The sequence below is a fragment of the Artibeus jamaicensis genome, unplaced genomic scaffold (assembly GCF_021234435.1).
Source record: "Artibeus jamaicensis isolate MK-2021 breed Jamaican fruit bat unplaced genomic scaffold, CSHL_Jam_final contig_391, whole genome shotgun sequence".
NCBI lineage: Eukaryota > Metazoa > Chordata > Mammalia > Chiroptera > Phyllostomidae > Artibeus > Artibeus jamaicensis.
Window position 1 is genome coordinate 29237354 of NW_026521814.1, and position 21999 is coordinate 29259352.

A 21999-nucleotide genomic window follows, 5' to 3' on the forward strand; every position below is an offset into this window, starting at 1 on the left:
GTCTCGGACTAAGCCACATGAAGGGGAAGCCGGACTATGTCTTTCGCAGCTGCACTCCCCTGCTCTAGCCTGGCACAAAGCAAGCTCTTAATATTTGTTAAATAAATGACCATGAACTTGGGTCTGAGTCAAACTTCAGTCATCACACTTACGTCTGCAGTGCACTATTTTTTGCGTTAATAAGGCGCTCGTCTTGTATCTTGTCAAGTATTAACAAGGCACATTTTTCATGACCCTAATAGAGAAAAAAAATAATAAGAAACAGAAGACAGAAACATCAAAAAGTTCCGGAACAATCACTTCAATATAATTCAAATTTAAAATGAATGTCCCCTGCCTATATATATATATATATATTTTGTAAGGCTATGATTTGAGTAATTCTTCTTTTCTTCTAAAAAGTAAAATAGTCAAAGGGCCCTAGACTTTTCAAGACCCTGAATGAGGTCCATAGGACTTGGTGAATATAAATCTGATCTGAAACAGTAATTATTTCTAGGAGAACTTTTAGAATTAATGTCTAGAGAGCTGAAACGGGTAACAGTTCAGCCAGGTCAGCTGGGAAACAGCAGAATTAGAAGTGTCTTTCAACACTAAATATACGTCAAGCCCCATCTCCTTCCTCAAGCCCTCAATTACTAACCACTTCAGTGACCCATCATCCTTGGCATTCCCACCACACCTGTTCCCTGTATGACTCATCATTTACTGCCTTCCGTTGAGAATGGACTCCTTTTCAAGAAAGTTCATTCATTTTTTCCTCAACTAGGGGGAATTATCTCTGCATCTTACGACAACAGACAGTTGATAATTTTAAAAACCAACTGATCAGACAGAGGCGCATTCACAGTTTCAGATCTCTGCTCTGTGAGGGGCCACGGCTTCCTACGCCCTTGTGACTGGCAGCATCAGCACCACACAGGGTGGAAACGTTGGCTCTCGGGCCCCACTCCAGACCTACTACATCAGAATCGGAATTTTAACAATGTTGTCAGGTGATTCAGTGGCAAAGTGACATTTGAAAAGCACTGCGCTTATGCTCATGAAAACTATACCTTGGAATAAAGTTTACACAACTGAGCACTTCTTGTGTTTCCTATGGGCCTCCCAGAACATGAAGTGAGAAAATGCAACCACTGAAGGGAACAGCTGAGACTTCTGGTCCTAGTGGGTATAGATAGCGCCTTAACTCTGTTGAACTACACCACCATCACTGGTGCCAACTGGCGTCACCTGGTGCCTTATGAGGGAGACCCTTAAATATAATTAAGAGTCTAATTATAATTATAATTATAATTTCCAAATTGTAATTTGGAAATTTCCATGGAGGTTGCATTCTTTTTTAAACATTTATTTATTGATTTTAGAGAGAGAGACTAAGAGAGGGAGGTAGAGAGGGAAAGAGAGAGAGAGAGAGAAACATCAATTTGTTGTTCCACTTATTTATGCATTCATTGGTTGATTCTGACTGGGGATTGAACCCACAGCCTTGCCGTGTCAGGACGACGCTCTAACCTCCTGAGCTACTGGCCAGGGCTGGGGGTTTCACTGTGACGCACAACTGCTGGAGTGTAAATGGTTCTGACTTCATTACAAGATAATTTGGTCTTTACACTAAAATAGAGAACAGGGGGACAGCGACCAGAGGGGGGAGGGGAGGGAATTTCAGGGGAAAAAGGGGAGGAACTAGTATAAAGGACACATGGAAAACAACTAAGGGAGTGGAAATGAGAGGGAGGTGGGGGTCACTGGGGGGGGTGGGCTGGGATGGGAGGAAAAGACAGAAAACTGTACTTGAACAATAATTAAATTTAAAAAGAATTTAAAAAAAGATAATTTGGTCTTGAAAATGTTCATAGCCTCAGACTCAATAATGTCACATTTAGAAATTTATTTTAAAGAAACAAGGATTCCTAAAAAAATTTCTCTGCAATTAGTATTATTTATAGTTGCTTATATTTGAAAGCAAGCAAATGCCTCACAGTAGGGGGTGGGTTGATGAAAGGATGGCACGGTCCTGAGGTAGAAGGATACTACACATCTTCTAAAACATTCTAAAAATGTCTAAAAAGAAAGACTTTCACAATACGATTCAGTTACAAAAACAGGCTGTAAACAGAATGATCCCACTTTTGTAAAATCATACATTTATATGTACCGTTAATCTTTTGCTGAATTAGGGACCCTGCATTGCATGTAAACACAATGCTGTTTTTATTTGAAAAACCCAGTGCGTCCTTTGCATTGAACTATGCACCAGAAAAAAGGGAGAGGGCAGCACTGCATACGAACCCACTGATTTGCCTCCTACAAGAGTATTTTTTGGTTGTGTTATTACAACGCCTTCAAAACGAAACAAAATGAAAACCGCGGAACTGCTTATATTTTAGAAGCTGTATATCTAAAGTTCTAATTTGTGTTTAAAACCGAAATACGGTGTCACAACCAGGAAAACAGGTACAGTGGCAACAGGAAGACAGAGACCGCAGCGAGAACGCAAGTGGCGGACGCCCTGAAAAGCTCCTCGGCCTCATCACCCCAGCGTGGGCCCGCCCTCTGCTTTTCCTCCTTCGATTCCATTCCGCTTAGAATCGACAACATCTGGGGAAAGGCACATCTTAATTAAGGGCCAGAATACACACTTCTGAGATAAAGTTTAAGTGGTATTGTTATTGTTCTTACACCAAATAGTGTTTCAAATTCATTTACATACTTTACTACAAGCCAAATGTACGGGTGTGTTCAAGTCCTTATCCTTTAGAGACAGATCTGCCTGGGCAACGTTCACCAGAATGTCTACAGAAAAAAACAAAACAAAGTCATTCAGACTACATGCATTTTGAAGATGTTACTATAGAAACAATAACATTTAGATTAGTCCAGCTCACACAATCATAGTTAATGTTTTTAACAAAAAAGGAACAATTTATTGCCACATTTGTTTTATCCAAATCCAAGGCCTATAGGCATTCACTTCAATTGTCTTTACAGTTTTATTTCCAGATAAAACGGTTTTTTGTCGCATTCGGTTTTTAAGCATCAAGAGATTTCACTGCAGAAAGGTTGGCTCACTTTGGTAAGGTCCACCAACAACCCGGTAACCGGAATGCAGACAATGAGCCAGTAGAGTCAGGTGGCTTAAATAAAATATCGGTCTTTCTGTAAACATACAGCAGAGAATAACTGATTTCCTGATTCTGCCTTGCTCTGGTTTTGGACAGGCATAAACAAGAAGTCCGCGCGCCCCGCACGTACCCACGGCGCCTGCCTGCCCGTTCTCAGCAGCCATCATCAGCGCTGTCCTCCCCGAGTCGTCCGCCGCGTTCACCTGCGCGCTGTGTCTCAGGAGCAGCTGCAGGCACTCCACGTGATCAGCGAACGCCGCGGCGTGAAGCGGTGTCCTGACCGTGGGAAGCGAGTAGGATTTTAGCCGCCTTCACACTTAACACACTCTCTTACCGCAAATGCCAGAGAAACAGGTGCAGGGTTTTGTCTTAGGTTTACAGAGATAATTTAAAACTTCTCGGTTTACAGAGCTAGTGGTCAGCCCTCCCCCCCACCCCCCCGTAAAGCACGTTCAGGGTGGACACTGATATATCGCCTGTGTGGTGGGGGGAGGGGGTGGCCCTGATGATGAAATTAACATTGATCAAAGCTTTAATTTTGAGTTCCAGTGACATTTCTCTCCCCTTTGTTAAAGATACTTTCAAAATTACACCTTAAATTGGTAGATAATTGACTATTTTTTTTAAAAGCCAACATAATCTAATGTAGATGACTGATTTTTGGGGGGAGGACAACTTGATATTATTTATCAAAATTAAAAACCATTGGTCTTTGAACCAAGTAATTCCACATTTACGGTTTTATCTCCTGGACACACTTGGAGCATATGAACAGACACATCTGAACGGCACCATTCTTTGCAAAGCAAAATGCTGGAAACAACCTCAGTATTCTTCAATGGAGGGCAAGCTAATAAATTATGACATATCCATTCAAATGAATAATATGCAGCTTTAAAAAGAACATGCCAAATCTCATTGTTTTAGTACAGGGAGATCTCCAGGATATACTAAAAGCAGAACATTGCTACAGAATGCTCTGTTTGCATATAAAGAATGTAAGCACACATATTTTATATACGTTTGTAGCTATGCATAGAAAATATTTGAGAGAATATGAAAATTTGGAAAGAACGGTTTAAAGTGGCTTCTTCAATGGAAGAGGCTGGGCCTTCTGGGCTAAGAGGAAATTTTCTTTTAATTATATACCCTTTGTCATATTTCATTTTTAAAAAACATGCTTATATATTACCTTTATAATTAAAAAGAGTAAAAAGATGTCTGGCCACTCTGCAACCACAGAGCAGGGACTGAGCTTCATGGAGAAAAGAGGCGTACCACCTCGGCGTCACCCACCTGCCTCTGTCGTCTCTGCAGTTGACGATACTGGAGTCTATGGCCCCAAGTAGCAACGACGCACAGTTCTCATGATCATTTATTCTAAAATGAAAGTGGATTTAAAGTGTTAAAATCTCACTAAAAAATTATATAGCCCCTCCAACTCCATCTTCCTAAGCACTGTATATTTAACAATCTGAAGTATTCTCTTAAAAAATCTGATGTAAATACCTATGGTCTATGTTCTGCTAAAATGTTTAAAGAAGACAATTTAGGTAACACAGACAAACTTTATTTAACACTTCCTGACGCAGGCGGTCTCTACTCTCAAGATTCGGGAGAACTGCCTGCTTCCGAACGTGTTCAGGTCTGTTTGACAGTTTTGGTGATGAGGAAGGACAGTGTCCGGAGCAACTGCTGCAGGTCTGGAAGGAGAAGGACGGGAAAAGTGCCTCTGGTTCACCGAGGGCCGTGGGCAAGTCACTCTTGGATCTGGGCTCCACTCCCTGTGTGCAGCTCTCAGACCCAAACAAATTTTGTCCAAATTTTAAAGCAAAGGGGTTTATTAAAGTTCCTAGAAAGGTTCTGGGATCCTGGAAAGGTTTCAGGACTTCCTAGTGGGTGGCAGCGGCTGACAGACTAATAGGGACTTTGAGAAATAAATTAAGACAAGAAATTTACAGCCAGCGGCCTATCAAAATCTAAGTGGGCACAAGTTGGAGCCTTAAAAGCCCTTAGGGTATCTGCCACTATAAAGAAATCTTCCTGTGAAAGAATAATAGAGCTATTGTTAATGGGAGTCTTGGAAGCCAACGCTGAAAAATTGGTGGGCAAGGGTCAAGCACTTAAAAGCCGTTAGAGTGCGCGCCACTCAAATCTAAGAGACCAACACTAGGTCAGCCGCCAACCTCAAGAAAATGTCCATGTAATGAGGGACACTATAAAACATCATAAAATCTCCGACATGGAGACACATTTCTCTCAGGTATATATTTGGCTCCAAGAGACCTAAGGATTAGCTCAGAAATGGAGAACAGGAGACTGGGGCTGCAGCTGCCGTGTGCTGGGGGGCCAGGAGAGTGGCAGGAAGTGGTGGGCACTCCGGGCTTCCTGGAGGAGGTGCTGTGGGTGGCTCTGGAGCATGGCTTCTGGCTAGACTGTTTTCCCTGACCCTGAAGACCTGCTCCACTCCAGATCTCTGCGCTTTGTCCCGCACTGAGAGCTGAGAACTGTGAATACTGCCCCCAGTTTGACTGTAGGGGAGTAGAGGGAGAAAGAAGGGGGGCAGCAAAGGGGATCAAGTTTCCCCCAAAGCCTCTCCCTAGCTCTGCTTCAGGGGCTGTGAGAGCCAGAGGTCCCACTGCACCTGACTAGAGCCTGGGTATGGACAGGACTCCCCACACCCAAGCCCACCAAGGGCTCACAGGTGGTACAGAGGGTATGGACTGGTGCTAATCCTGGGAGGGATGGGGAAGTTTCCCCTGGCTTGTTCTCACCTGAGGCTGGCGACCTTGGTTGGAGCTCAGTATTCAGGGGTCTGGAAAAGTAGGGACACTTCTCTGCCTATGCAAGGCCTAACAGAACCCTGCAGGGACACTGGGGTCTGGGAGGAAGAGGAACTTTGCTCTGCTCTAGTGTGGTCTCCTGGACTGTGCCTTCTCTCCCTGGAGCTGATTGGCCTGGCCTAACCTGACCAATGACAGGCCAGAACACTCTGGAAAACGGGAAGGGAGATTCTTTGCTGTGTCCCAAGCCACTTACTGAGGGAGGCAGAAAGGCTACACCCACCTAGCTGGCATAAGGGAGCAGGACGAATGCCCAGTAACTATGGGGTAAAGCATTCCTCTGGAGATCCAACTGTTTTAAAGGATCTGTTACTGATGATGTAGTTGACCATGGGGAGGAGGGTGGCATCTTCTTGGGCCTTGGCCTTACTTTCTTCACGTGTGCGTGTGTGTCAGCATGCATCTAACTGATGTGTGAGCCTCTGATGTCTTGGCTCCCATCCGTGTTTGCTGGTGATGGTGTCTGTGTGCCGGCCTTTCTGTGGCCTCTACACGTCTAGGCCTGTGTGGGGTTGAGTCACTGTTTGGGCACCAGGTGTATCTATGTGTGTGAGTAGACTGAGAATAGCTTAACCACAAGTGGTGTGTGTGTTAACACACACATGTGCATTTACATCACCATGTATGCAGGCGAGACCTGTTGGGGTTTTAGTCACTAGGATCTTCCTGGTGAGAGAAGTAAGAGAAATCACGGGGCTTAGCAGGGCCTTGGAGGCCTTTATAGCATTCTTGGTTGCTAAGGCAACCATAAGCCTGTTGCTAGGAGATTGCTGAGGAAAGACCAAGGCTGTCCAAAGGCAGAGAGGAGCTGAACATGAGAGTTTGGGAGAGTCGGGGAGGGTATGGGAAGGGATGGGATTTCTGCATCGCTGAAGAGATGGACTATTCATGAATGACTTCTCTGGGGGAGTCACTTATTTGTCACTCATGAAAAGAAAAATAAAGTTGCTACTGGAACCACAAAACAAAAAAAATGGAAAAAGACATGGTATTCTCCAGTTTCAAAGAACTGAGATTTCTACCTTCCAGCACACCTGCTTATTTTATGTCTAATAACTTTGGTCCTGAAAGCTGTAGATAAAAAGGGTGAAACCTTACTAAGACAACCTATAATTACAACGCCATAATGGGGAATGTTCCAATAAGAGTATTCATTTAGGAAGTATACTTGAAATCAAGTGTTCCCAAATTAACCAGTAGAATGGGATACTTATTTTATTGGTATGCAGAAGCCTCCAAAGGCCACAGTATTCCAAAATAGCCTCATTGAAAGATTCATTGCAAAAGGCTCATAAAAATTCAACATACAAGAGCTGCCTATAACAAAAGACTTTAAGACTGAAGTGACTCCTGCTACCCCACCTCTATCCTTCTTTGCCTGCACACTCACAGTCTACTAATCCTTTATCTGAATTGACTTTCCATCCTGAAGAGACTACAAGACCATAAACAAGTCTTCTCAAAGTCAGTGGCCTTAAAGCTGCCATAGCTCCAAGCACAGAAACCTAAGTCAATAGCTGGTCTCCCCTCACCCCCACATTGCTGCTCCCTCCTAGGAGGTCAATCATTAAGACATGGGCCCAGAAATCGCTGTCTCACTTGCAATCAGCCAGGACACTGGAAAAAAGACCGTCCTTGAAGGTTTTGTGGAGCTCATTTAAGCACCCCCATAATCTACCTTAAAAGGAGGAACCCTATGTGGACCTCTCCCAGGGTCGACGGGACTTGGAGGAATTCTCTAGTAAACTGCAACCAGTTACTCCCTAAGAGCAGTGGGGAAACGAAAATCAAAGTCAGTGGGTGGAGGGACTAAGCAAAAAGGAAAAAGGACTCATCAGTGTGGACAACGGGGTGATTGCTAAGGGTGGGGAGGATATAAAGGAACTAAATTGTAATGGAAAAAAATACAATAAAGGTCACTTTGGAATATGAAAATAAAAAAGTACGCACTATCTATGTACAGCACACCCTTTAGCTATCTGATTCTACCCCTTCATTGTCTTTAAACTATTTTTACAACTTTGAAATTTCAGATAGGTAACTGCCAACTTTCCTGTCTGGTAGCAGTTCCCTTCCCCCTTCACCCACAAGAAAGGAAAATAAAGTCCATGGAAAATCCTTGCTAAATTCTGGTAGATACTGTGGCTACACTCTGCTTTAAGGCCAACTCACTCCAGAGCCCACAGATGGCATCCTGGGAGAACTGGCAGAAACAGACAGAAGGGAAGGATTTTTCCCAGAGTTCAGTCTCCCCAGCCTGTTGTGCCCAGGCAAGAGAGGAAGGTAAAATTTCAGGTAGTCCCTTCTTTCCAAATTCAGATTTTTGTGAATTTAGTTTTAAGGTACTCCTTGTTTATTAATCTTTTTCTCCCCCAAAGACAGCTATTGCTTCCTTCATCTCCTTTTTTTAGTTATTTTTTTTCTTATTGAGATATATTCTATTAGTTTCAAGTGTACAACATGATTCGATATTTGTATACATTGCAAAATGATCACCGCATTAAGTGTAGTTAACATCCATCACCACTTGTGGTTGCCATTTTTTTTTTTGCGGTGAGGATTTTGAAGATTTACTCTCTTAGCATCTTTCGAACTACAATAGAGTGTTGCTACCTACAGCCACCATGTGGTACATTAGCTAGTACCTTCTTGTTTATCTTAGTCCTTTCTTTTGGTTATCTTTGGCAGAGGCTCTGAATCTGGGGAGGGTGGTACCTTTGTCACCTTCTTTGGGGACAACTCTGGCATCCATGGGATTGTTCAGTAGTGCCAGGAATATTTACTGTTTGTCTCAGCTGAAAACTTGAAAAGAATTTGAAAGAATTTTTTAAAAATAAGTAGCTCTACAGTCGAAGTTGGGCAAACTGGAAGCTGATATTCAAAGCCTGAGAGGAACATTTTTTAGAACTCCTTCCCCAAGCTAAATTGAGACTGTACGGGGAGTGGGGGTGGGGGGTGAAATTCCAAAGACAAACATCTCAAAATTTTTATTTCTATCTCAGTTAAAGATCTTCTTCCTAATATTAAAAAGCAATTAATGTCATTGAATGATAGCCCTTTGATATCATTCAGATTGCAACCCAGTTCTTCGAAGAAATAAAAAAAAAACCTCCTTGCCTTACAAATAGTGCCTTTACAAGAACAGAAAAAGCCCGCCTACCCTTTTTACCTGTCACCCAAACTTCCCCTATAAATCTCAAAAAGCCGCACATGTAAAAATTCTGGATTTAGGACCCAAAACCGCCCTGGAGGACTCCCCCATCCTTTCCTGTGCCTTTGAGACAGAAACGTTCTGCTGTGAGTCTTCTCTGGGAACAAAGTACTAACTGTCCCTTTGAAATGCAAACTTCGGAGAGGTGATTCTTATTAGAAAAAAGAAAAAGAAAGGCTATTTGGAAACAGAAGAATGGAAAATCTTAAAAGTCTTCTCCATCAACATTAGTAAAAAATGTAGCCATCTGAGCAGGTAACCTTAATTTCCTCCATCTGCCAGAAAAACAATTTGGCTCCGATTGTTCTTTTATAAACTAGTGCGTTTTGCAGTATCATACTTGTTTCAAGGCTAAAATTTTGAAATGAAAGCTATAAGATCTCTGTGTTTATATATTAAGGTATGTTTATGTGTGTATGCTACAGATATGTGATTTTTTTTCTGCCTCAGGATGGTAATGCCTAAATTATTGTATAAAGAGCCCCATTTAATTGGCTTAAAGAAAATTAGGTGCACGTTTATAAATCACGTATACTCTCAGAAAGATAGAAGTTAACCCAAATGTTTTTCAAGTTCACATGATCTAGGATAATCTTTGGGTACAGGTTACAAAAATAAGTTTTTCAGTAATTACATAATATTCCTAAAAATCTGATATGTCCTGGTAGAATGTTATCAGTCATAATTCCAGTTACCTTAAAATGTTGTGTGCCACAGAAATAACTAAATTTCCCTGTCAATTCCACTATCATGAGCTCTCAACAGTCTTTAATCATGGACATTTTTAAGTCTTTTGTCCTTTTCAGATAGTTATTATTGGTCTCTGAGGCTTTTGCAAAAGTGAGATTCCCACTAAATACTCTGGGCCACTGCCACCCTGCCACATTCCAGGACGTCGAAGAACCTCGGGTGCGTATTTCACGACTGAAGAAGACTCTGCCTGACATCTGGTCCTGTGTGAACCCTGGAGACCTCAAAACTGAACTGACTGGGAAGAGAGGCAGCTGACATTGAGGTACACTGCCTCCTCCCATGATCAAGAACATCTCTTCCCGTTCCTCTTTCCCTCAGTGACCATCCTTTTTCTAACTTTTACACCATAAAGATGTTTATGATTCTTTTGTCTACCTTTTGCCTTGCCCTGGCCTAGAGAGATAGCGCCATTGTTCATGTACCGCATGCCATTGCAAGGGGGGTATCCTCCAACCCTCAAACAACATTGTAGTCTTGTCTGTCACAACTTTCTCCCTGATTTGAATGCCTCAGTTTTGTGGGAACAGGCTACTGGATAAATGCTTCTGGGGGTGTGGAAACAGTAACATGAAATACATGAACAGGCCAACTGGCTTGAAGAAGTATCTCCTCTTTAGGATCATTTTTTGACTTACTTGATTCTAGCTGGTTTGGTTCACAGGGATCCTGGCTCAGGAGTACCCTGCAAACCTTAGGAATTCTTTTGCTGTTAATAATAGTAATTATCTCCCTGGTCTGTTGTGTGTTCTCTTAAGAGTTTTAGCCATCAGCCAACCCACAAATGGTCTTCCTCCAACTAGAATGATGAACTTGACCTTATCTCCAATGAAATACAGACCAAGACCCACAGAGGAAATGGTAACTGAGAATAATTTGCAACACCATCTTTGACCAAACGCCTTGCTTGACCAGAGGTTGATCAAAGGGAAGAGGGGACTGTCAAATTGAAGGTATATTAACCTCTCCTCAGCAGGCCAGGTGCCACTGATTCTGGGAAGTCATGTCAGCAAAACAAAACTTTTAGGTTTCACATTTTTGTAAATGTTCTACCTGCCCCCCAAATCACACTGTTTAGTAACCAATACATGATCACCCAGTTGGACGGGTGACTGCCCTGTTCTTAGGATAAACTCGAATAAGGCCAGATATGCAATCCCAGCCAATCAGATATTCCTTCCCATCCTCGTTCTTTCTTCTTGATCCTGTAAAAGCTTCCTGCCTTACGCCCACTATGCAGGTCTCTGAAATCTTGAGAGTGGACACTGCCTGCTTCATAAAGTGTTAAATAAAGTGTGTTTGTAGCACCTAAATTGTCTTCTTTACCATCTTAACAGTTCTACTGGCACACACTCATTTCTTCAGAACCCCCACATCCAGGCAGGGGTTCACTGCACACCACTTACAAGGCATCACGTTAGGTGTCTGGGGATACCAAAGTGAAAAAGACATGGTTCTTCTGATTTAAAATCACTTCTGCTCTTTACCCCTTATCCTTTATTTATCGATCCACCTTATGCCTCCAATGTCTTTGCAATCAAATAACCTGTGTTCAAGTGAAGATGACCATCTTCGAGCTCAGAGACAAGGCAAACACAAAGCACTCCCAAGTCTTAGGCCCGCAGGCTGACCGTGGTTCCCCAGGTGAACACAGGTAACCCTGGAAGTCCAACTTAAAGTCACTATATTCTCTGAACAATGGTTCATACTGTGAGGCTGGAGCAAAAACTACACTCCCTCCCTGCAAAAGAAATACCTTAGAACACCTTAGAATATGAAGAATAGAGAATTACACTATATGAAAATCTTCCTGGTATAAAATGTCTTTCTAATTATCCACAGGAAGACTGTTGCTACCCCCAACTTATTTTTAGAATTTGGCTGACAAATGTGAGGCACATCTGAAGAGCTCTTCGCATGTGCCTCTCAGTCCGCCTTTTCGTGAGGGTTCCCTGAGGTGCTGTCTTTGCCCCTGGGACCCATGGCGCTCCGCAAAAATATCTTGGAAAATCACGAACATTAGGGACCACACTTTGCTATCAGACCTATTTGCCTTTAACAGCAAAGTGCAACACATTGGTCTTATCTACAATGTGAAAGCCCTTCCCTTCCCTAAAGGGCAATTTCCTTAGGTGCAGTTAAAGAATTAAAGCAACACTGGTCACTTCCGCAGGTCTACTTACATTGCACAGTGCAGTGGAGTGAAGGGATTGCCGCTAAAGGTGCGAAAACATTTTTGCTCCAAAAGTACCTCTATACAGTTTTCATTACCTGCAAGGGAGCAAAAGAATTTAGGGCGTTCCCAAGAAAGAAATGTCGTTCCACACAATCAATTTTTTTGTCATTAAGTACTGAATTCTGGCTTATGAATTTTCCTGAATTGGTTGAATGCTCATTCTCCGTGGAATAAAATTCACAAATGACAAAATGTTATTAACTATGGTCACAGGTGTTCTAGACATAACGAACACATAAAACAAGGAAGGCCATCTGGTCTGGTGGAGAGAAGGAGATAAACCTCGTTTGCAATCAGAAGAGATTCAGTGTTATGCTCAGTTCCTGATGGATGCGTAACATACCTCAGTTTCCCCATATTTACAATAGGAAATTTCCCTTTCACCAAAATCAGCAGGTTCGCTTATAATTATGTACCGCAGTGAAGAGCGGATGATGCTGATGGAAAATAGTCTCTGAGATAATGCAGGTGAGAAGGCTTTGACTATAAAACACTACAGAAGTGTTTAAAATGACCCCAAGGCCAATTCCTGGTAAACAATATGTGACCAATCAGTATTTTTAAAAACATAAGGAGAGGAATAAAAGCAAGAAGTTATTTTCAACAAATGACATGTAGTTTCCAAACCAACTGAATTTTAAGAACGGTCTCTGATCTGTTAGCTTACTTGTTATGGGAACTAGGGCAACTCACTTGGAGTTTGTGAGCCTCGATTTCTCACATGTAAAAAATCAGACTAGACCTGGCTGGTGTGACTCAGTTGTTCGGGCATCATCCCACAAACCAAAAGGTCGTGGGTTCAATTCCCATCAGGGCACATGCCTGGGTTGTGGGTCTGTCCTCAGTTGGGGCACATGCAAGAGGCAACCAATTCCTGTTTTTCTCACTTTCTTTCTTCCTCCCTTCCTCTCTCTCTGGAATCAATTTAAAGAAAACCAGACTAGGAATAACTGCCCTACCGATCTCACAGGACAATGGGAGCTTTACTTGATAAAGGGCCTGAATGGGGCTTGTGAAGTGATGGATGGTGATTAAGGCAAGAAGGCAAAGCTACTGGTTGTAAAATACAGATTCCTGTCCTGCAGCCTCCTCCTCCTGGCTGAACTCAGTGCTAAACTGCTCAGAGGTCTTTTACGTTTTATCTTAGAATGATGTAGATCAGACAATTTTAAACATTAAAACACAAATCGAACTCTTTTATCAAGAGAAAAAGTGAGACTGCTTTTAGGAGAATTAAAACACATATGAAGTAATGATTATGAAAATCCCCTACATTTATGCAAGTTATATTGTTTAGCTTCCCAACTATATCTAAACCTCACATAAACACATCAAACCCTCAATTAGAATGATTCCCCGCTGAGAATTTAGCTAAGGGAAGCATCTACCAATACCATTTTCTGGAGACTATATGAATCCCAACCTAAGGGTCTGTGTAGATAGGACTGGGGATCCTTGAATGGCTTTCAGTATTTCTCAGTGCTCAGAGAAGGGGATTCTGGGAGGAAGACTGCACTGCAATTACTAAGGAGAGAACTGCTCCTCTTCCCGCGTCTGGCACCTGGAGAGGCCTGAGAACTGAGACTGCCATCTCTCCTTCCTCTCCTCACTCCTGGGGACAGAATGTGGTCTGGTGGTCTTGCCACCTGCCATTACAACCAATGCATCGTCCCCTTCCTGCCAGACAATCTCGGAGTTGTCCCATCAGTGGGGGAAAACTGCAGCTCTCCAGCGTCAGCGAGGGAATGAAACCAAGCTGAGAACGTGGAAAATTTGGCTTTTCCTGACACTGGAGCCAATGGAAAAAGAGGAAAATGAAAGGAAATGTCTTAAATCAGAGCACCCATAAATCTGCCTGAACCCCGTAATCATAGTTTCTGAGTAGAAAGTTTAATGCAAGAATTGAGAATGGAAAAATAAAATTGTACACGCAGAGTAGGAAATATATGAGAAAATATCCATATAAACTCAGGGTGGCAGACCTTAAGCAATGGAAACCAAGGTCCCATAAAGTAAAAATATGACAGATTCAACTACACAACAGTTCAAAACTTCCGCATGGACAAAGGCGTCATAAACAAGGAACAAAGACAAGTGACAGCCTCAGAGAAAACATCTGCCACACACAACACACAGAGAGGATTTGTCTCTCTGAGACAAGGTCCTCCACAAATGTGTGAGAAAAGATAAAACTCAATAAGTAAATTAGCAATAGGTGGAAAAAGTAATTTCCAGAAGAGGAAATACGAATGAATAAATACAGTGTTAGACAGGGAAACATATATTAAAATAATGACATAGCCTTTTTTGCCCTTCAATTCACAAGAGTGAAAAAGATGACACCACTCTGGTCTGGCAAAGGCTGCAGGAAATAAAAGTTTTATATACCTATTTGGTGGAGTAATAAATAACACCCTTTTTGCAAAGTAACAGTATAATGTATTAAAATTAGAGAATGTGCATACCTTTATCAATAATTTCAGACAGAACTACCCGACAGAATTTAAGGCACATAATATGAATATATACACTGCAGCATTGTTTATAGCAGGAAAAACCTGAAAACAATCTGAATGTCCATCAGTAGGGACTTGATTGAAAAAATATTAAATTCTGATACACATATACATCTATATTTATCTACCTGCCATAAAATATACCACTATTAAGAAGATCGATCACTACCGATCCATAATAACTTGTAAGGATATCTGCAGTCGAATGTGCACACAAGTAGGTGTGAACACACCGCACGCCAGCTGTGTCCTGGGTTTCTTTGATGCTGTGACCTTTGATCAACCTCACTGTCTTTAGCAAACATATCAGAGCCTTCTAGTTGATGATTATCTGTGCTCCACAAAATGTACCATAAATATTGTGTTAGCAATGGACAGAATGACAATGACAACCATGGTAAATATTAAACTGATGATAATATCGATTATAAACCACTCTCCAACACAAGACCACCAGGAGGCATGGCCCTGTACTGCATTCTCTGCCCCTTCGCCTGTCAATCATTAGTACCTGAGCTACACCATAAACAACGTACTGTAACAGAAGGGAATAATCTCTCTGTTCATGGAGAATCATCTGCACAAAGTGCTGGGCCGTCCGTCCCTCTGCTCCCACATCCCTGTGAGGAAATTGCCCTCTGCTAATTTCTGTTATATTCGATGGGGTGGAAGCCCGAATCCTTCTTCTCTCTGAAGGCCCCTTCCGGTTTAGTATGGGGGCTAGTATACCTCTGCCCATCAGACAATGTGTTAAGTAAACCAGAGCAAAAAAGAAAGTTAAATAATGATAGTTGTTATATGATTTTATTTTTAAAATAGATGCACACATATTTGTGATTGCTAAATTACATCAGAGAGTGAGTTTGGAAATGAAGAAAATTTTTGAAATGTTATGATTAGCATGTATTTTTTTTACTCATGTGAAGTGAAATAAAAAATTTTAAATGTTCTGAATTACAAGTGCAACAAAATAAATGGGAGAAATGAGATATGAAAAAGAAATTTAAAAAACAAATCATTCATCTAGTAGTCTGACTAGCAGTCAATTGTGACACATTATTATATAACTTTTTAAAAATTTTAGCTGTATTACTTTAAATATTGTAGGATCCCTGGTTATATCATGCAGATCAGAAACCCTGGTTCTAACTTGTTATTTTAGTTCATTGGAAGTTCAGATTCGGAGTTCTATGTTACTAATGAACAAAAAGGAGAAAGTGAACTTTTACTCCATTAAGGTATCGTGACAGCCATGAAGAGAAAACACTGAACAAAAGGTATGTTGGGTGCAGAAAGATGGGAAGTCACGGTTTACAACACGATGCTGGGTTCTCACCCCCACTGAGGTCACAGGGGTGCTGGGGGATGGGCTGACCACGGGAATCAGTCAAATGACAGCCAACTCACCGTTATAACAAGCCCAGTGCAGCGGTGTGTAGCCTTGGTTATCTTTGAAGGAACAGTCTTCCTCCGAAAGCGCCATCTGCAGTAGCTCGCTCAGCCACGTGGCATGGCCACGGGCAGCTGCGTAGTGCAAGGGCGTCCTTCCTCTGGAGTCTTTGCAGAGAATCGACACTTCTTGTTCCAGCAGCATTTGCACACATTCCTCATGTCCTGTCATAATCTGATGCAGTGCAATTAAAAACACAGAACAAATTTCAGAAGGACAGAAGCCTCGGGATGTGATGCAGCCAGCCAGGTGAGGCTGGGCTCGCAGTAAAAGGACAAACCTGCCCGGGCCCTAACGGAGGTGAACTCTGCCCTCCTTCAGAGGAGAGGGGCAGGACAGCCCAGCAAAGCTCACATCAGGAAAGTCCTCGTGGACGTTAGCATTTTGGAAACCTCTCTTTACTTTCTAAACATAACCATGAAAGACATCACAATATAGTAAAAAACACCAGCTTTAGAATCAGGAAGACGTGAGTTGAATCCTGGCTTCCCCTGGTAAAACCTGGACAAGTTAATTCACCTCTCATTTCATTTACCTGCAAATGGGAATTAGTAATGGTGACCCCACCAGCTGCTGGGAGCACTAATGAGATAGGGTATTAGAGGCCCCCAGCCTGTTGCATGGCCCACAGGAAGTGCTCAAGGAATAAGAACTATGATTATGACTTTGACTACTCAGGGTTCCTCTTCTTTTCATTGACCATGGCATTTTGCACCAGACCCAAACAGCACTTTTATTTCTGCTCTTGTTTTAGTTTCCTTGATAAGCTTTAGGAGGTGGGGAGCACCGGGCGGGGGGGGGAGGGGGGCTGGGATGGGAGAAATAGACAAAAAACTGTACTTGAAAAATAACTAAATAAAAAAATAAAAATAAAAAAATAATTCAGCAGAATGTGTGCAGAGAAATATCCACAGGATATACATATATGAGTAGGATACATATTTCAGGTGGGGAACAGGCCAACATGTTTAATGACAAGCAATTAGAAATAGCATGACTACTCAAAACTGCTAATCCATGGAACAAATGATGACTCCTGATCACAACTGGCCATTCAAAATAATGGAGCAGGAAACTATTTACTCACATGGAAAAAGGTTCTTAGTATTTTAAAAGAAAAAAATAGCTTCCAAATAGTATCTTCAGTATTCTCTTTCTAAAAACAATTAAAATGAATCTATATGCTGAATAAAAAAGATTGGTTATCTAAACCAAAAAACGACTGTTATCTCTAGGAGGCAGGATTACTGGTGATTGTGATTTTCTCCTTTGTGCTTTAAAAAAATGTTTTGCAAAGTTTCTAGGATGTGTATTTCATAATCAGAAAGCAGAACCAATTCTTCCAATAGTAGGAGTTCATGTATCTATCATCACAATCTAATACAAAATCTCAAGAAAAAGACCTAAAAATACCTGCCATTATCTTACTTTTGCTTAAGATTTTATAATTTCTTCTAGTCTGATTGAGGCTAATTGGTCGTCTTAGGAAACAACAGTTTTACTAAAGACTCCTGTGGGGAAGAAAAGAAACCCGCTAACTACAAAGCTGCTGATAGTCGAAAGCTGAGAAAGTCTACGCACCCCTCTGTGCAAGGCTGTGCACCCCATGACGTCAACAGCATCCACATTTGCTTCCTTTTCAAGTAACAACGAAACAGCATCAATATGTCCATATGCCACTGCAAGCATCAGTGGGGTTCTAGGGAGACAGATGAATTGGGCTTTTTAAAAGATAAAACAAATAAAAACAAAACCCAAAAAACCTCATCACTTCCAGCGGGAGGACCTCCTTCTCTCCGTCTCTCTGTCACTCTGTCTCTGCACCTCTCTCTTCTTGAGACTTGCTTCATATTTTGAGTGCCCCCAGTGTGCTACGAGCCCTTTGGAATAAGCAATCTGCCTCTGCTGTTTAATGGCCACACAGAACGCTGTCAGCGGAATGATTAATATGGGTGGGGCAGAAAAAGGTTCCTTCTCCAGATGTTCATGTTAATCTCACCATGCTGGAAACTACCCAGCATTTACTAAACATCAATGGAGAACGGAGTGTGTGTTTGTAAGGGACCCTTCCCTTGCATGCTGCTTCCCTTAGAGCAGTTCTACTTTCATGGTTTTCTATATTGGCGTTTGTTCAGTCTTGCATTTGAACAAAGCTTTATTGCCTTAGAGAAAAGTCTGACAAATCTAGAGGAAAGAACAGTGGGGGAATCCAGGAGGGGGGAGGGGTCCTAGTTCTGACTTGAACACAAACTCAGCGTATCTGGGGTGAGTCACTATAGCTCTGTTGCTCTGCATTTCCTATCTGTAAGAGAAGACTGGGTGTAGGAATGGGCTAACAGATGGAAAAGACTTTGGAAAAACAAACCCGAGGAAGGATAAAAACGTGAAGCATTTTTATGATTGAGATAACTCCTTGAGGTCCTCGCCATGGTTAATTTTAAAATGGGAATGCAGCTGCTTCAAAAGAGGGTAAAAGGAGTGGAAAGAAGGAATGGAGGAGGCCTATTTTTAAAAGGCCAGGATCCATGGCCACAGACATAAATAGTTGGCACTTTTTCATCAAGACACACACACGCACACACACAACAGCCCGCATACATTTCTTTCAAATAAATACTCTAGCACAAAGTCACCTCATTATTCTAGGGTTCTCATCCATGAATTTCACCCAACCCCCAACACACACCCAACCCCCAACCTAAAATTCAGCAGTCAGCCCTCCCAGCTGCTTAACAAATTAACCAGTCGCCTGCTGTGACTGAAACGTCACCGCAGGCCAAGTGTGAGAACACTTACTGTCCTTTGGCATCTTTCACGTCAACTGCTTCTGGGTTGTCTGCAATTTCTAACAACAGCCGCAAACACAGTGTGTGACCATTAATTACTGAAAGAGAAAATAATGGCCATTCTTTTAACAGACCAACGCTGTCATACATATCTCTCCAAAGTGAAGTTCAGGTGGACTTCAAACCATTCGTTTCCGACGGCTGCTGACAGCCACCCCCAGGTTTCCAGCTCACACACCAGCTGCCGGGCACGGTGCGCTCCAGCGTTCACGTTACTAACCCTCTTCCCTTTCTTCCCATCCGGACGTGTCGGTCCTCACCTCGCTTTTCCCTGGTGCATGTACTCAGAGTTATTATTCCTTTTTTTTTTTTTAAACCTCTTGGAATAAAATGAATAATTCCTTCCCACTTTCCAGTTACCTTTTTTCTTCCCCAGAGTCACCTAGTGCCACACAATCCCTTGTCCTGCTTGCCTTCAAATCTTTCTAAAAAGAAGGAGGAGGGGGCAGGGAAAGGTAGAGGAGGGGGAAGAGGGGAGCAGGAATAGGACGGCAGGGGAGAGGAGGCGAGGTGCAGCAGGAGGGAGGAGGGGAGGGGAGAGACCAGGGGAGGAATAGAGTGAACAGGTCCTGCCTCTGTTTCCCTCAGTCATTGTACATTCGGAGGTAGACTTTGGAGTAACAATTCTGATCGATTAGCAGTGACTTAAAGCAAACGCTCAAGCCGGGAAGGTGTCCAGCAGCCATCAGCTCATTGCTCACTGACTGACAGCCTGGACGGCTGCCTGCGGCTGCACCTCTGTCTCGGAGTTCTGCAAACCACAGCCGGTTGTTCCTCTGCCTGACTGTGTCTCAAGCAGGCTGGGGGGAGGGGAGGGGAGAGGCCTCTCTCCATTGGCCCCACAGTCCTGGATCCCCTCAGTCCCCCGCCCTCCCCTCTCTTCCTCGGCAGAGCTCTGACTCCTGAGGCTGCTTGCCCTTCCCAGGTGCTGCGGAGTCCTCAGTCCTAATCATCCAGCGGACATAACGGGGGCTCGCAATGGGCAGGAGATGCGGCCAGAACACTGTCATTGGCCTTGACCCACTGGGGTGCAATACAGGGAAGCCTCCGTGTGCGCACCAGGCACAGTGCTCCTTTCAGCAGTGGGTGCTTTGGGCGCTGGGAAGCAGACCTCCTAGGATGACAGTTCTGGGCGGGGTGGGGGTAGGGATGGGGGTGGGTGGGCAGCTACTTCCTTCAGTTTGTTTAATGCAACCCACAGCCTTTACATAGAGATTCCAAAGGTGACCTTCTCTCCTCTCTGAACAATGAGAACACTATAAAATACGTTGTATTTACCTCACTATGGACGTGGAGACAGAAGGGAATAGATGCGGCTACTTTAGGTTAATGAAGGCTCTTCTATGAGCTGCATTTTACGGTCTCCTTTTTATTGCATGCCAGTCAGGAGAGAACGCTAATTTAGCAATGACACATTTTCCAGGGACAACACATATTAGAATTAGCTCACATTCATCGACACCACTCAAATTAACTACAGGAACAATGTGCACATTTTGTAGACCATTGCATTTGGCTAATGTCAGCAACATCCCATTTATGTATCTCTGGAGGAAATTTGGGGGACTGGAATACAAGCAATACATTGTTGTTGCTGTTGGTTTTTTGTTTGTTTGTTTAAAATAGTACATTAAATCTGTTACCTGGTAACCACTACTTCCAAGCAGCTTAGTGTATGCTTAGAAGGAAATGATTAGCAGAGGATGGACAGCTAAATGCCACAGGAAATGGGCTCATTAAGTGGAGGGAGGTACAGGGGAGTTTGACTGATGCCTCATCCATATCAATCTGACATTCTTTACATGCTCATAATCATAATAGTTTCAAGAATACTTGATTTTTGGCTAGAGAGAAAAATGGGGGGGGACATCTTAGGTCATATCACTGACCCAGTGTGCAGGAGATCAAACCAGTTTCTCCAGTAGTGCTGCTTTTGGTTTGTTTTTTTCCTTGGGGAGAGTGGTGTGAAGGAAATGTACTGCAGCTTTTTGAACTGAGCTTACAGCCCTCAGATACATATAAGTCCCCCTTATTGTAAAAGGGTAGCCACATTACAATTCTTGTTGGCTTCCCACAGACGCCATTTTTCCTAATTGCCTTCTCCAGTAGAGATGCTAACAATCTCCTCAGCCGTGCTCTGCCAAGTCCAGCTTTGTCCCAGCCTAGCTCAGCCACCCCTCACTATGAGTGGCAGCCATTTCTCAGGCTGCTCCAAGACCACAACTGCGGCTGCAACTAGCTGTGCCAGAACCTCTAATGCCCATGTTGGCTCCCGCTCTCTGCAGGATTCCCAGGATTTGAAACAACAAAAGAGTTGGCTTTTCACGTGAGCTGGAAAAGATTCTGGATAAGCAGATTTGTCAAGCACAGGCTAAAGTTTCCACACAGCAGACATTTTGTGGAGAACAGAGTCAAATGATAGCCTGTGTTATTAAACGGACCACGTAAGGGAAATCCAAAAGGCGTGAGTCTTCTTGACCACTAGGGGGCTCCATTGGACCATTACCTATACAGTGGCAACTAAGTGACAATATTTTTCACTGTTTACCTGTCTACGAAAGCGATTTTCCACAATGAAAATAGGCCATTTGTAGTTATCAGGAAGTACCTGATAACTAAAGCAGGAGGCTTGCCTTAGTAATAGTCAACCAATATATGAAAATAACTAAATTGAACTTTAGAATAATACCAAGGATGTCTAGAATATCAAATTTCACAATACTTGATAATAATACCAAAAAGACTAAATGCACAGGGAAATAAAGACTTATAGTGTAAACCATACAAACCACTGCTGACCTCATGGCCTAAGTTTTTTCCAGGAATAGTGATTTCTAGGTAATTAGACAACAGCCATGTTTTTCCTATTTCCACGTTATTTTTCCTCAGCATTTTGGAAATTCAGGGATGTGAATGTAAATACTTTTACAAAGCCTAACACTCTGAGGAAATTTTCCCAAGTAACAAGATCATTAGGTCTTCTGAAAAACCATCTTCGCTCCTTTGCTTCCTCAATATATGA

At 42.6% G+C, this 21999-nt stretch overlaps 1 protein-coding gene across 5 annotated transcripts in view; it reads right to left on the reverse strand.

The window, feature by feature from the left end:
• ANKRD44 (ankyrin repeat domain 44) overlaps nucleotides 1-21999 on the reverse strand; it is a 298600-nt gene that overhangs the window by 7880 nt on the left and 268721 nt on the right. For all 5 annotated transcript variants that reach the window (XM_037167009.2, XM_037167010.2, XM_037167007.2 and 2 more), the window contains exons 19-26: nucleotides 18928-19015; nucleotides 17713-17830; nucleotides 16089-16305; nucleotides 12113-12200; nucleotides 4422-4505; nucleotides 3256-3401; nucleotides 2714-2796; nucleotides 153-235 (exon numbers count right to left, since the gene is read on the reverse strand). In XM_037167009.2, coding sequence (XP_037022904.2) covers nucleotides 153-235; nucleotides 2714-2796; nucleotides 3256-3401; nucleotides 4422-4505; nucleotides 12113-12200; nucleotides 16089-16305; nucleotides 17713-17830; nucleotides 18928-19015 — 907 coding nt within the window. The remainder of the gene's footprint in view (nucleotides 1-152; nucleotides 236-2713; nucleotides 2797-3255; nucleotides 3402-4421; nucleotides 4506-12112; nucleotides 12201-16088; nucleotides 16306-17712; nucleotides 17831-18927; nucleotides 19016-21999) is intronic.